Here is a 13,405-nt window from a genome sequence, read left to right as displayed (position 1 = left end):
CAGGATTACATACATTTCTATTATATCTGGTGAGTATATCTTGGTGTACTATCATCTGTAGGTCTGGGGACAGGATTACATACATTTCTATTATATCTGGTGAGTATATCTTGGTGTACTATCATCTGTAGGTCTGGGGACAGGATTACATACATTTCTATTATATCTGGTGAGTATATCTTGGTGTACTATCATCTGTAGGTCTGGGGACAGGATTACATACATTTCTATTATATCTGGTGAGTATATCTTGGTGTACTATCATCTGTAGGTCTGGGGACAGGATTACATACATTTCTATTATATCTGGTGAGTATATCTTGGTGTACTATCATCTGTAGGTCTGGGGACAGGATTACATACATTTCTATTATATCTGGTGAGCACTTTATCTAGGTGTATTAACATTAGTCTGTCATGAAACACATGATTACAAACATTTTTTGAGTATCTTGTGATTGACCAGGATTACATGCAGTTCTGTTGTGTTTTGTAAACTTGTATATTTTGTCTTATCTCTAAGTCTGTTAAAAAGATTACTTTGTGTTTTTCAGAAATTCTAGATTCAGAGTTTATTTTTACAGGAATTTAGATGCCATCCTCTACAACTCCATATACACAATATCCCATGTTAAATGTTATTATACCCCACGCAAAGAAGTTGCGGAGGGTATAATGTTTTTGACCCGTCCTTCCGTCAGTCCGTCCGTCAGTCCGTCCGTCAGTCCTGTTTCTTGTCATCGCAACTCCTCTCAAACCACACAACAGAATTTCACGAAACCTTTTCAGATAATAAGGACATACTATGTAGTTGTGCATATCGACGGGAAATTGCGATTTAATTTTTTTTCTAGGAATTACGCCCCTTTGAACTTATTTACTTTAATGTACTACTACAACAGTTTGTAATCGCAACTCCTCTCAAACCACACAACAGAATTTCACGAAACCTTTTCAGATAATAAGGACATACTATGTAGTTGTGCATATCGACGGGAAATTGCGATTCAATTTTTTTTCTAGGAGTTACTCCCCTTTGAACTTATTTACTTTAATGTACTACTGCAACAGTTTGTCATCGCAACTCCTCTGAAACTACACAACAGAATTTCATGAAACCTTTTCAGATAATAAGGACATACTATGTAGTTGTGCATATCGACAGGAAATTACGATTCAATTTTATTTCTAGGAGTTACGCCCCTTTGAACTTATTTGCTTCAATGTACTTCTGCAACAGTTTGTCATATCAACTCCTCTGAAAACACACAACAGAATTTCATGGAATTTTGTAGATAATAAGGACATACTATGTAGATGTGTATATTGACAGGAAATTATTATTCAATATTTTTTCTTATACCATTTTTTTTTTCTTGTACTTATTTAATTTCTCCAATGACAATGTGGGGACTTGGGGTATGTGAGCGTGCTCACTAAGGTTCTTTAATTTGTATTATTTCAGGGACCACATATTGCAGCAGTAACGTTAGCAGCTTATGAATGTAAATCTACAAACTTTCCAGAACCACCATATCCAACAGAGTATGTATAAAGTTTATTATATCCCACGCAACGAAGTTGCGGAGGGAATAATGTTTTTGACCCGTCCGTCCGTCCGTCCGTCAGTCAGTCCTATTTCTTGTCATCGCAACTCCTCTCAAACCACACAACAGAATTTCACGAAACCTTTTCAGATAATAAGGACATACTATGTAGTTGTGCATATTGACGGGAAATTGCGATTCAATTTTTATTCTAGGAGTTACGCCCCTTTGAACTTATTTTCTTTAATGTACTACTGCAACAGTTTGTCATCGCAACTCCTCTCAAACCACACAACAGAATTTCACGAAACCTTTTCAGATAATAAGGACATACTATGTAGTTGTGCATATTGACGGGAAATTGCGATTCAATTTTTATTCTAGGAGTTACGCCCCTTTGAACTTATTTACTTTAATGTACTACTGCAACAGTTTGTCATCGCAACTCCTCTGAAACCGCACAACAAAATTTCATGAAACTTTGTAGATAATAAGGACATACTACGTAGATGTGCATATCGACAGTAAATTACGATTCAATTTCTTTTCTAGGAGTTACGCCCCTTTGAAATTATTTGATCAATATACTACTGCAAGCTTTTGTCATCGCAACTCCTCTCAAACCACACAACAGAATTTCATGAAACCTTTTCAGATAATAAGGACATACTATGTAGTTGTGCATATCGACGGGAAATTGCGATTCAATTTTTTTTCTAGGAGTTATGCCCCTTTGAACTTATTTACTTTAATGTACCACTGCAACAGTTTGTCATCGCAACTCCTCTCAAACCACACAACAGAATTTCACGAAACCTTTTTAGATAATAAGGACATACTATGTAGTTGTGCATATCGACAGGAAATTACGATTCATTTTTTTCCAGGAGTTACGCCCCTTTGAACTTATTTACTTTAATGTACTACTGCAACAGTTTGTCATCTCAACTCCTCTGAAACCACACAACAAAATTTCATGAAACTTTGTAGATAATAAGGACATACTACGTAGATGTGCATATTGACAGTAAATTACGATTCAATTTTTTTTCTAGGAGTTACGCCCCTTTGAAATTATTTGATCAATATACTACTGCAAGCTTTTGTCATCGCAACTCCTCTCAAACCACACAACAGAATTTCATGAAACCTTTTCAGATAATAAGGACATACTATGTAGTTGTGCATAGTGACGGGAAATTGCGATTCAATTTTTTTTCTAGGAGTTATGCCCCTTTGAACTTATTTACTTTAATGTACCACTGCAACAGTTTGTCATCGCAACTCCTCTCAAACCACACAACAGAATTTCACGAAACCTTTTTAGATAATAAGGACATACTATGTAGTTGTGCATATCGACAGGAAATTACGATTCATTTTTTTTCCAGGAGTTACGCCCCTTTGAACTTATTTACTTTAATGTACTACTGCAACAGTTTGTCATCTCAACTCCTCTGAAACCACACAACAAAATTTCATGAAACTTTGTAGATAATAAGGACATACTACGTAGATGTGCATATCGACAGGAAATTACGATTCAATTTTTTTTCCAGGAGTTACGCCCCTTTGAAATTATTTGATCAATATACTACTGCAAGCTTTTGTCATCGCAACTCCTCTCAAACCACACAACAGAATTTCATGAAACCTTTTCAGATAATAAGGACATACTATGTAGATGTGCATATCGGCAGGAAATTACGATTCATTTTTTTTCCCAGGAGTTACGCCCCTTTGAACTTATTTACTTTAATGTACTACTGCAACAGTTTTTCATCTCAACTCCTCTGAAACCGCACAACAGAATTTCATGAAACCTTTTCAGATAATAAGGACATACTACTTAGATGTGCATATCAACAGGAAATTACGATTCAATTTTTTTCCCAGGAGTTATGCCCCTTTGAACTTATTTGCCCAATATACTACTGCAACCTTTTGTCATGGCAACTCCTCTCAAACCACACAACAGAATTTCATGAAACCTTTTCAGATAATAAGGACATACTATGTAGATGTGTATATCGACAGGAAATTATGATTCAATTTTTTTTTTTATACAATTTTTTTTTCTCATACTTATTTTATTTCTCCAATGACAATGTGGGGACGTGGGGTATGTGAGCGCGCTCACTAAGGTTCTTTAATTTAAAAATGTTGTGTTTAAAATTTTTATACCCCACCTAGGGGCAGTACCTTTTTAGGTCTGTGCGTCGTTTATTTGTCTGTCTATCCTGCTTCAGGTTAAAGTTTATGTTCAAGGTAGTTTTTGATGAAGTTGAAGTCCAATCAACTTGAAACTTATAGCATGTTCCCTATGATATGATCTTTTTTTATGTTAATGCCAAATTAGAGTTCTGTCCCCAATTTCACAGTCCACTGAACATAGAAAATGATAGTGTTAATAGGGTTTCCGTGTACTATTGACACATTCTTGTTTGCTAATACTTCCCATATTTCTTAATTTAGTAAGATACATGTATCAATGGATTCAGTGAATGCTTTATAAAATTTTGATTTAAAGTTTCTGAAAGACTTGCTTACTCTTAAATTTCACGGAATAGTATGATTGTGTTAATCTTCCTAAATTTTTAACCTTCCAATATAAACAGTATCTTTAAGTAGTTGGAAAGTTATTTTTCATTTGATACTTTTCTACTTCATCAAAAACAAAGTTTTGTGTTCAGTAATATTTTGAAGATTAATTTTCCTGTTTGAATTGTTTTATTTTGTGAATGATAGGAATCAATTCTGAATTTTATAATTTTCTGGATTTTTTTTAATAAATTTCTTATGTTGAAATAGCATTTTTCTTTAATTTGCTTGTGTTTCTTTCCCTATTAGTTGTATGACATATAGTTTCTTAAATATTTATTATAAAAAAGAAGATGTGGTATGATTGACAATAAGACTACTCTCCTCAAGAAACCAAAATGATACAGAAATTAACAACTATAGGTCACCGTACGGCCTTCAACAATGAGCAATGCCCATACTGCAAAGGCCCGAAATGACAATGTAAAACAATTCAAACGAGGAAAACTAACGGCCTATTTTATTTAATTTATAAAATATATTGATGAACAGATTTAATTTTTAAACTGTGTTAACAAATAATGTCATATATGAATAAATGTATATAGATCCCTTATTTCATACACTAGATTAAATTTAAGTAATCTTGTATTTTTAGAATTGTTTGTCCGGAAGGTGTTACAGATGGCAGCACAGTATCATTATGGACTATAATGAATAAAGTCAGACTTGAAGCTATTATGTCATATATTCAACCTTTATGAAAATGATATTGTCTCCTAAACTATCATAGCAAATAAATAAACTCATCATATATATTTAGATAAAATTGAGAATGGATATAGGGAATGTGTTAAAGAGACAACAACCCAACCTGAGAGCAATATTCACCAAAGACCACCAAATGCAATGGGTCATCAACACAAAGAGAAAAATCCCGCACCCATGGCATGCTTTAGCTGGCCTCTAAACAAAAATGTGTACTAGCTCAGTGATAATGGATGTTAAACCCGAAATATATAAATGAACTAAAATTATAAAATCATACAAGACTAACACAGGCCAGAGGCTCCTGACTTGGGACAGGCACAAAAATGCAAGAATATTTTTTATACCACACCATACAAGAAGTACTAATTATTGGATAATTTATATTATAGAGTGAGAGATTAAAAAAATATATCTTTATGTTTCAGGGTGCTGGGACAGCACTTGGAGAATTGCCGCCCTATTTTATGGCAAGGGCAGCCAGGCTGTCAGGGGCAGATCTTGATGACGATGAGTTTGAAGAAATAGAAGAACTCATTCATGAGAAAAAAGAGCATCCTGAAGAATTAGTAAGTCTCACAGGTTATGGTCCGAGTGAGAGTGTGTACTGTTATTTTTGGCCTTTCATGTTTTTGTGGGTGCCTTCTAGTAATCACTCTGTTTTTTATGCCCCACCTACGAAAGTAGAGGGGCATTATGTTTTCTGGTCTGTGGCTCCGTTCGTCTGTCCGTTCGTCTGTGCATCCATTCAGGTTAAAGTTTTTGGTCAAGGTAGTTTTTGATGAAGCTGAAGTCCAATCAACTTGAAACTTAGTACACTTGTTGCTTATGATATAATCTTTCTAATTTTAATGCCAAATTAGATTATTACCCAATTTCACAGTCCATCGAACATGGAAAAGGATAGTGCGAGTGGGGCATCTGTGTACTTTGGACACATTCTTGTTCTGTCTATTTTATAATTTTTACTTTTGTCCTTTGTGCATTTTGTGTCAACTTTTGTGAAACCATTGACACGATTTAAAATGTAAGTGGCATTCTATCTTTTTTAAACTCCCCTTCCAACAACCTAAGCTTTTGAGGTTTAAATCTAGGAATCAGACTACCTATCTGTCTGTTGGTCACTTTACACAGTTGTAGAACTCTACCTGACAATGTACATGAAGGAATATAATCTTGGTCGTATTATGATAGGGGAGATAATTGAACCTACTTCAATATTACAATATGTGGCACCGTACTCGGGCTTGCAAAATCAATAGTCTTACTGCAAATCTCAAATTGCTGGGCAGCAGTGCAAATTTTGAAGTACTTAAGGCAAGAATTTTGTGATGTTTGCTTACTTTGCGAAATGTTCTGAAAGAGTAGAGGGCACCTTTATTTCTTTTCAAATTCTTTAATGATTATCTGTTCCATACTAATTAATATTCAATTAAAAATATTTACTAATAAATATCAAAATGTAATATAATTCATTAGACATTTCTTATTTCTATTCATAGCATTGCATAATGATGTATAAACTACATTTTTACGTAAGAAGTTATTTATTGGATTTGGTGTTTCAGACAGCTGCTGGCGGATAATTTGGCTACGGTCATCACACGTTCAAGCCATGAATAAATTTAACAGTAATTTACTAAAAGCTAACACCTAATATCAAGTTGTATTTTTTCCCCAATATTTATTATGGATCGGATTTCTACATGTTTTACATACTTACAATGAAATTGTTTACAATTTACACAAAAACTTTCCAATATTTTTTATTTTTTTATTTTGTGTTTATTTAGCATCTGTACAGTCATAACAGTGTTCTAGAATCCTTTTCAACATTTTGAACTATAAACATTTTAAACGACCATGATCTTGAAAGATGAAGAATTTCACTGAGTGACAAAAAGGTTTTTCTGAATTCCTGTTGCAAAAAGGGAATGGGGACTTATCATACTGAGCTTTTTATGGTAATTGTCTCTTGTAAGTGTAACTCCTCTTTAACATCTATGCACAGACATTGATGATACTTTCTCTAATTTTTGTGCTATTTTCACATTTCCTGACCGGTGTGAGAAAAATATTTCTCCTCACTAGTGAAAAATCTGTTCTCGGCAAATGATTAGTCGAAATTTGATTATGACATCTAAATGTTTTTTTTTTCTTCTGAATTGTCCTATTGTGACGCCATGAAAAAAGGCGGCAATGCCTGATGACGTCGCATATAAAGAACACAAGTTTCTGAAAATCTTTGAAAAAGAAGGATAAAAATCATTAGAGAAACAGATTCCGACACTATAACTCGTGTATTACGATATTTCTCCACTTGAGACAGTTAAATTTTAAGCCTCGTGCTTTAAATAATAAAATTTAACTGTCTCGAGTGGAGAAATATCGTAATACACTTGATGCAGTGTAGGAATCTATATAGATACAGTTGTTGAACACTACTTGACGGTGTAAACAAAGAAACGTTATCTTGTTCTTACTGTCCGAGTGAAGATAATATTATTTATGGTTTTGGGGATATCCATTTTAAAATTCACTAACAGTGTAGGTATTATACCTCCCTTTTTAAGGGAGCTGTATATAGTAATTGTATGTTTAACTTGTTGGTCTGTTTGTCTGTTCATTCTCATGTCTCATATTTGGACTACTATATCTTCAGAAGTTTTTAGGCATCTTGTTTCTGAACCAGCATTGAAATGGATTTCATTTAAAAAAATTAAAGAATTTTTCTTGCATAATGATATTGAGCGCATAAATAACCATATGCTACGTCTTAACAAAACTCATGACTGCTTCTTTGTTATGTTGGCTTGATTTGTCACACTTTTTACAGTGCTTAGAGGGTATGACTTTGTTAGCTTTGTTCACTGTGTTTGTTAGTTATTACTGTAATTAATAACATTAAAGGTACCAATTTTTCTGCACCAGATGTGCATTTTGACAAGAAATGACTCTTCAGCAATGCTTTAGGTGGAAATATTTAAAAATCCAAAACTTATAAAAAAAAAAAATAAGAGCATATGACCTAAAACGAGGAAAATATAGCTAGAAGCAAATTAGCAACAAAAAATTTATCCATTATTTTAAATCAGTTCATATTTCAAGTAGATCTAGAGTTAACAATGGTTAAAAAGTAGAATTAAATGTGTCCAAATGCATTTAAATAGTAAACAAACAAGAAGGATTTGAAATTTCTGTTATCTCAAGCATGATAATTGGAAAAGAATTTTTAATATATTCTTGTCTATTGTTTTATTTTTTATTTTCAGGGATTTATGGAAAAATCTAAATTAGCTGTACATAACCTTGTACAGAAAGTTGGATTCTTTGGTATCTTAGCCTGTGCATCGGTAAGTACTGACCCCCAAGGGTGACTGGGGAATAGAAATATGGTCACTTGGTCTTCTCTCGACTGGCAGTAAAACGCTTGCTGAAGTGGGGTGTCCGTTTGGCTGTGCGGGATATATCAAGTTCGCAGTCACGTCCGGTCAGAATGGGGACGTTAAATCCGATGTCTCGTGTAGAGAGAGTGCCACGCTCTTTGCACGTAAAGAACCCTTGCAACAACTCTTTGAGGGGTCCGTAGGTGGCCTGTTGCAAGGCAAAATTTCTTTCCCTATCCAATAAACCCTCATTTTCCAGTGGCAGTCCAAATTTCCCTGACCATCATCCCAGATGGCCTCTATTGTGACAAGACCTACCTATTGTATTTATTGTGAACTTGTTCTCGTCCTGAATATGCATGAAATATTTGCCACTGGACGTTAAGCAACCAACAATCAATCAATCAATCAATCGGTAAATACTAAGCTAGATAAACATTACTGGGGTTTCTATGTAAGGTTTAATCTTAATAAATGGTACTTTTAATTTGTGTCTGAAATTCTGAATACTGTAAACCAACTTAATTTCGCGACCGATTAATTTTCGCGACTCTTGGGGGAAGAAAAATAACGCGAAATTAAATCGTCGCGAATATGTATAACTTGGATCTTTCCTTATTAAACTATATCAAGTTAACTAAAAAATCGCGAAATTAAATCGCCGTGAAGTAGACTAGCTGGAGATAAACGCGAAATAATCTTAAAAACATCACTTCTGGAAAAACTTTTCCAAACGACAAAACATTTTTTCTATAAACATGGTCAATTTGTCCATTATCAGACAAAAAAACATGCTTTATTTTAATCTGTGCCTCTTTGTTCTTTAATTCTATTTTTAAATCTGTATAAGAAGTCTGTCAGTTAAATATATGAGTTGCAGATGCTCAGATGTTGGTTCATATCTATTGATAAAATATTAAATATAGGCTAATTTTAGAAATTGGTATTGTAATCTTTTAAACATTGAAAAAGCATAGATTTTATTTAAGCTTACTTCATTGTGAAACTGGATTGCCTCTGAATTTGTATAAATTCAATTTTGATTGTTTTGATTATAAATTTTACTTTTTTTTACAGATACCAAACCCTCTGTTTGATTTGGCAGGAATAACATGTGGTCATTTTCTCATTCCATTTTGGACATTTTTTGGTGCAACATTAATAGGAAAAGCTGTTATTAAAATGCATATACAGGTAAGTTCTATGTTATGTTGTTGGGTAGCTATATCATAATGAATACTCATTTATTGTAATTCATACACATTTGCAGTGTACTATAGAACTAGAGGCTCTAAAGAGCCTGTGTCGCTCACCTTGGTCTATGTGAATATTAAACAATGGACACAGATGGATTCATGACAAAATTGTGTTTTGGTGATGGTGATGTGTTTGTAGATCTTACTTTACTAAACATTCTTGCTGCTTACAATTATCTCTATCTATAACAGTACTTTCTGTGGAAAATGTTATTGAAAATCTTCAAATTTTAAGAAAATTGTTAAAAATTGACTATGAAGGGCAATAACTCCTTAGGGGATCGTCGTCGTCGTCCGAATACTTTTAGTTTTCGCACTCTAACTTTAGTAAAAGTGAATGGAAATCTATGAAATTTTAACACAAGGTTTATGACCACAAAAGGAAGGTTGGTATTGATTTTGGGAGTTTTGGTCCCAACATTTTAGGAATTAGGGGCCAAAAAGGGCCCAAATAAGCATTTTCTTGGTTTTCGCACTATAACTTTAGTTTAAGTTAATAGAAATCTATGAAATTTTGACACAAGGTTTATGACCACAAAAGAACGGTTGGGATTGATTTTGGGAGTTTTGGTTTCAACAGTTTAGGAATTAGGGGCCAAAAAAGGGCCCAAATAAGCATTATTCTTGGTTTTCACACAATAACTTTAGTTTAAGTAAATAGAAATCAATGAAATTTAAACACAATGTTAATGAATACAAAAGGAAGGTTGGTATTGATTTTTGGAGTTTAGGTCCCAACAGTTTAGGAATTAGGGGCCAAAAAGGGACCCAAATAAGCATTTTTCTTGGTTTTCGCACCATAACGTTAGTATAAGTAAATAGAAATCTATGAAATTTAAACACAAGGTTTATGACCATAAAAGGAAGGTTGGTATTGATTTTGGGAGTTTTGGTCCCAACAGAATAAGGGGCCCAAAGGGTCCAAAATTAAACTTTGTTTGATTTCATCCAAATTGAATTATTGGGGTTCTTTGATATGCCGAATCTAACTGTCATGACTGTGTATGTAGATTCTTAACTTTTGGTCCCTTTTTCAAATTGGTCTACATTAAGGTCCAAAGGGTCCAAAATTAAACTTAGTTTGATTTTGACAAAAAATGAATCAGTTAGGTTCTTTGATATGCTGAATCTAAAAATGTACTTAGATTCTTGATTATTGGCCCAGTTTTCAAGTTGGTCCAAATCGGGGTCCAAAATTAAACTTTGTTTGATTTCATCAAAAATTGAATAAATGGGGTTCTTTGATATACCAAATCTAACTGTGTATGTAGATTCTTCATTTTTGGTCCTGTTTTCAAATTGGTCTACACTAAAGTCCAAAGGGTCCAAAATTAAACTTAGTCTGATTTTAACAAAAATGGAAATCTTGGGGTTCTTTGATATGCTACCAATCACAACTGGATATCCTAAAGGACCTCAAGCCTCAGCAGATTTTAATAATCATGGAGTTTGCAATGAAATTCCTGCCATAAAAGGTATATAACTATATATTCAAATGCATAAAATTTAGATTTTTATACGACCGCAAAATTTGAAAAAATTTTCGTCGTATATTGCTATCACGTTGGCGTCGTCGTCCGAATACTTTTAGTTTTCGCACTCTAACTTTAGTAAAAGTGAATGGAAATCTATGAAATTTTAACACAAGGTTTATGACCACAAAAGGAAGGTTGGTATTGATTTTGGGAGTTTTGGTCCCAACATTTTAGGAATTAGGGGCCAAAAAGGGCCCAAATAAGCATTTTCTTGGTTTTCGCACTATAACTTTAGTTTAAGTTAATAGAAATCTATGAAATTTTGACACAAGATTTATGACCACAAAAAAACGGTTGGGATTGATTTTGGGAGTTTTGGTTTCAACAGTTTAGGAATTAGGGGCCAAAAAAGGGCCCAAATAAGCATTATTCTTGGTTTTCGCACAATAACTTTAGTTTAAGTAAATAGACATGATAGAAATCAATGAAATTTAAACACAATGTTAATGAATACAAAAGGAAGGTTGGTATTGATTTTTGGAGTTTAGGTCCCAACAGTTTAGGAATTAGGGGCCAAAAAGGGACCCAAATAAGCATTTTTCTTGGTTTTCGCACCATAACGTTAGTATAAGTAGATAGAAATCTATGAAATTTAAACACAAGGTTTATGACCATAAAAGGAAGTTGGTATTGATTTTGGGAGTTTTGGTCCCAACAGAATAAGGGGCCCAAAGGGTCCAAAATTAAACTTTGTTTGATTTCATCCAAATTGAATTATTGGGGTTCTTTGATATGCCGAATCTAACTGTCATGACTGTGTATGTAGATTCTTAACTTTTGGTCCCTTTTTCAAATTGGTCTACATTAATGTCCAAAGGGTCCAAAATTAAACTAAGTTTGATTTTGACAAAAAATGAATCAGTTAGGTTCTTTGATATGCTGAATCTAAAAATGTACTTAGATTCTTGATTATTGGCCCAGTTTTCAAGTTGGTCCAAATCGGGGTCCAAAATTAAACTTTGTTTGATTTCATCAAAAATTGAATAAATGGGGTTCTTTGATATACCAAATCTAACTGTGTATGTAGATTCTTCATTTTTGGTCCTGTTTTCAAATTGGTCTACACTAAAGTCCAAAGGGTCCAAAATTAAACTTAGTCTGATTTTAACAAAAATTGAAATCTTGGGGTTCTTTGATATGCTGAATCCAAAAATGTACTTAGATTTTTTATTATGGGCCCAGTTTTCAAGTTGGTCCAAATCAGGATCTAAAATTATTATATTAAGTATTGTGCAATAGCAAGTCTTTTCAATTGCACAGTATTGGGCAATGGCAAGAAATATCTAATTGCACAATATTGTGAAATAGCAATTTTTTTTTTAATTAGAGTTATCTTTCTTTGTCCAGAATAGTAAGCAAGAAATATCTAATTGCAAAATATTGTGCAATAGCAAGATTTTTTTTTAATTGGAGTTATCTTTCTTTGTCCAGAATCAACTTAAATCTTTGTTATATACAATATACAATGTATATTCACTTTTTACTACCAACTGATAAATTAAAATAATCTTTACCATTCAGTGATAACAAGCAGTTTTTTTACATCTTAATATTTTATGATGTATTTAAATGAGTAGTTATTGTTGCAAACTCCATTAGAAATTTTAATTGAGATTAGTTTTGGAATAAGGGAAAGGGGGATGTGATTAAAAAAATTGGGTTCAATTTTTCTCATTTGAAATTTCATAAATAAAAAAGAAAATTTCTTCAAACATTTTTTTGAGAGGTTTAATATTCAACAGCATAGTGAATTGCTCTAAGAGAAAACAAAAATTTTAAGTTCATTAGAACACATTCATTCTGTGTCAGAAACCTATGATGTGTCAACTATTTAATCACAATCCAAATTTAGAGCTGAATCCAGCTTGAATGTTGTGTCCATACTTGCCCCAACCGTTCAGGCTTCAACCTCTGCGGTCGTATAAAGCTACGCCCTGCGGAGCATCTGGTTTTTCTGATGAACACATGAAGAAGGAGCTCACTTCTTTCAATGCATACATACACATTCTCAAATTCAGTGTTTACAGTCAAATATGCCAGATTACGTACATGTATATAATTTATTTGTTAAGCATGAAGGATTATGATACAAAATGTGAATTGTATGCAATTATTCATATTTGCTAGACAAATAAATAGCTTATACTGCAAAAGTATCTGTTTTCACCACATAAATGTCATTATGGTGTCATTTGTTTACATCACAACACCATTTGTATTTATATACTATACATGTAGATAGTGTAAAAAAAATAAAACTCTGGAACGATGAACAGAAAATGGAACATTAACAATGATTAAAAAAAAAATGGTATTTTTACCTAATAGTGATAAGATAGTGGGATTTTGTATTGACAGTTTTTATGGACATT

At 33.1% G+C, this 13,405-nt stretch overlaps 1 protein-coding gene across 1 annotated transcript in view; it reads left to right on the top strand.

Moving 5' to 3' along the window:
- The first annotated feature begins 301 nt into the window (after positions 1-301).
- The window catches only part of LOC143063469 (vacuole membrane protein 1-like), a 180,114-nt gene continuing 167,010 nt past the window's right edge, over positions 302-13,405 (top strand). Inside the window, exons 1-5 of the mRNA XM_076235641.1 lie at positions 302-379; positions 1,466-1,545; positions 5,285-5,425; positions 8,129-8,209; positions 9,320-9,436. Of these exons, the coding sequence (XP_076091756.1) occupies positions 5,324-5,425; positions 8,129-8,209; positions 9,320-9,436 (300 nt within the window). The 5' untranslated portion in view covers positions 302-379; positions 1,466-1,545; positions 5,285-5,323. The remainder of the gene's footprint in view (positions 380-1,465; positions 1,546-5,284; positions 5,426-8,128; positions 8,210-9,319; positions 9,437-13,405) is intronic.

This window comes from Mytilus galloprovincialis, chromosome 2 (genome assembly GCF_965363235.1).
Source record: "Mytilus galloprovincialis chromosome 2, xbMytGall1.hap1.1, whole genome shotgun sequence".
NCBI lineage: Eukaryota > Metazoa > Mollusca > Bivalvia > Mytilida > Mytilidae > Mytilus > Mytilus galloprovincialis.
This window is presented reverse-complemented; position numbering and strand designations above follow the sequence as displayed.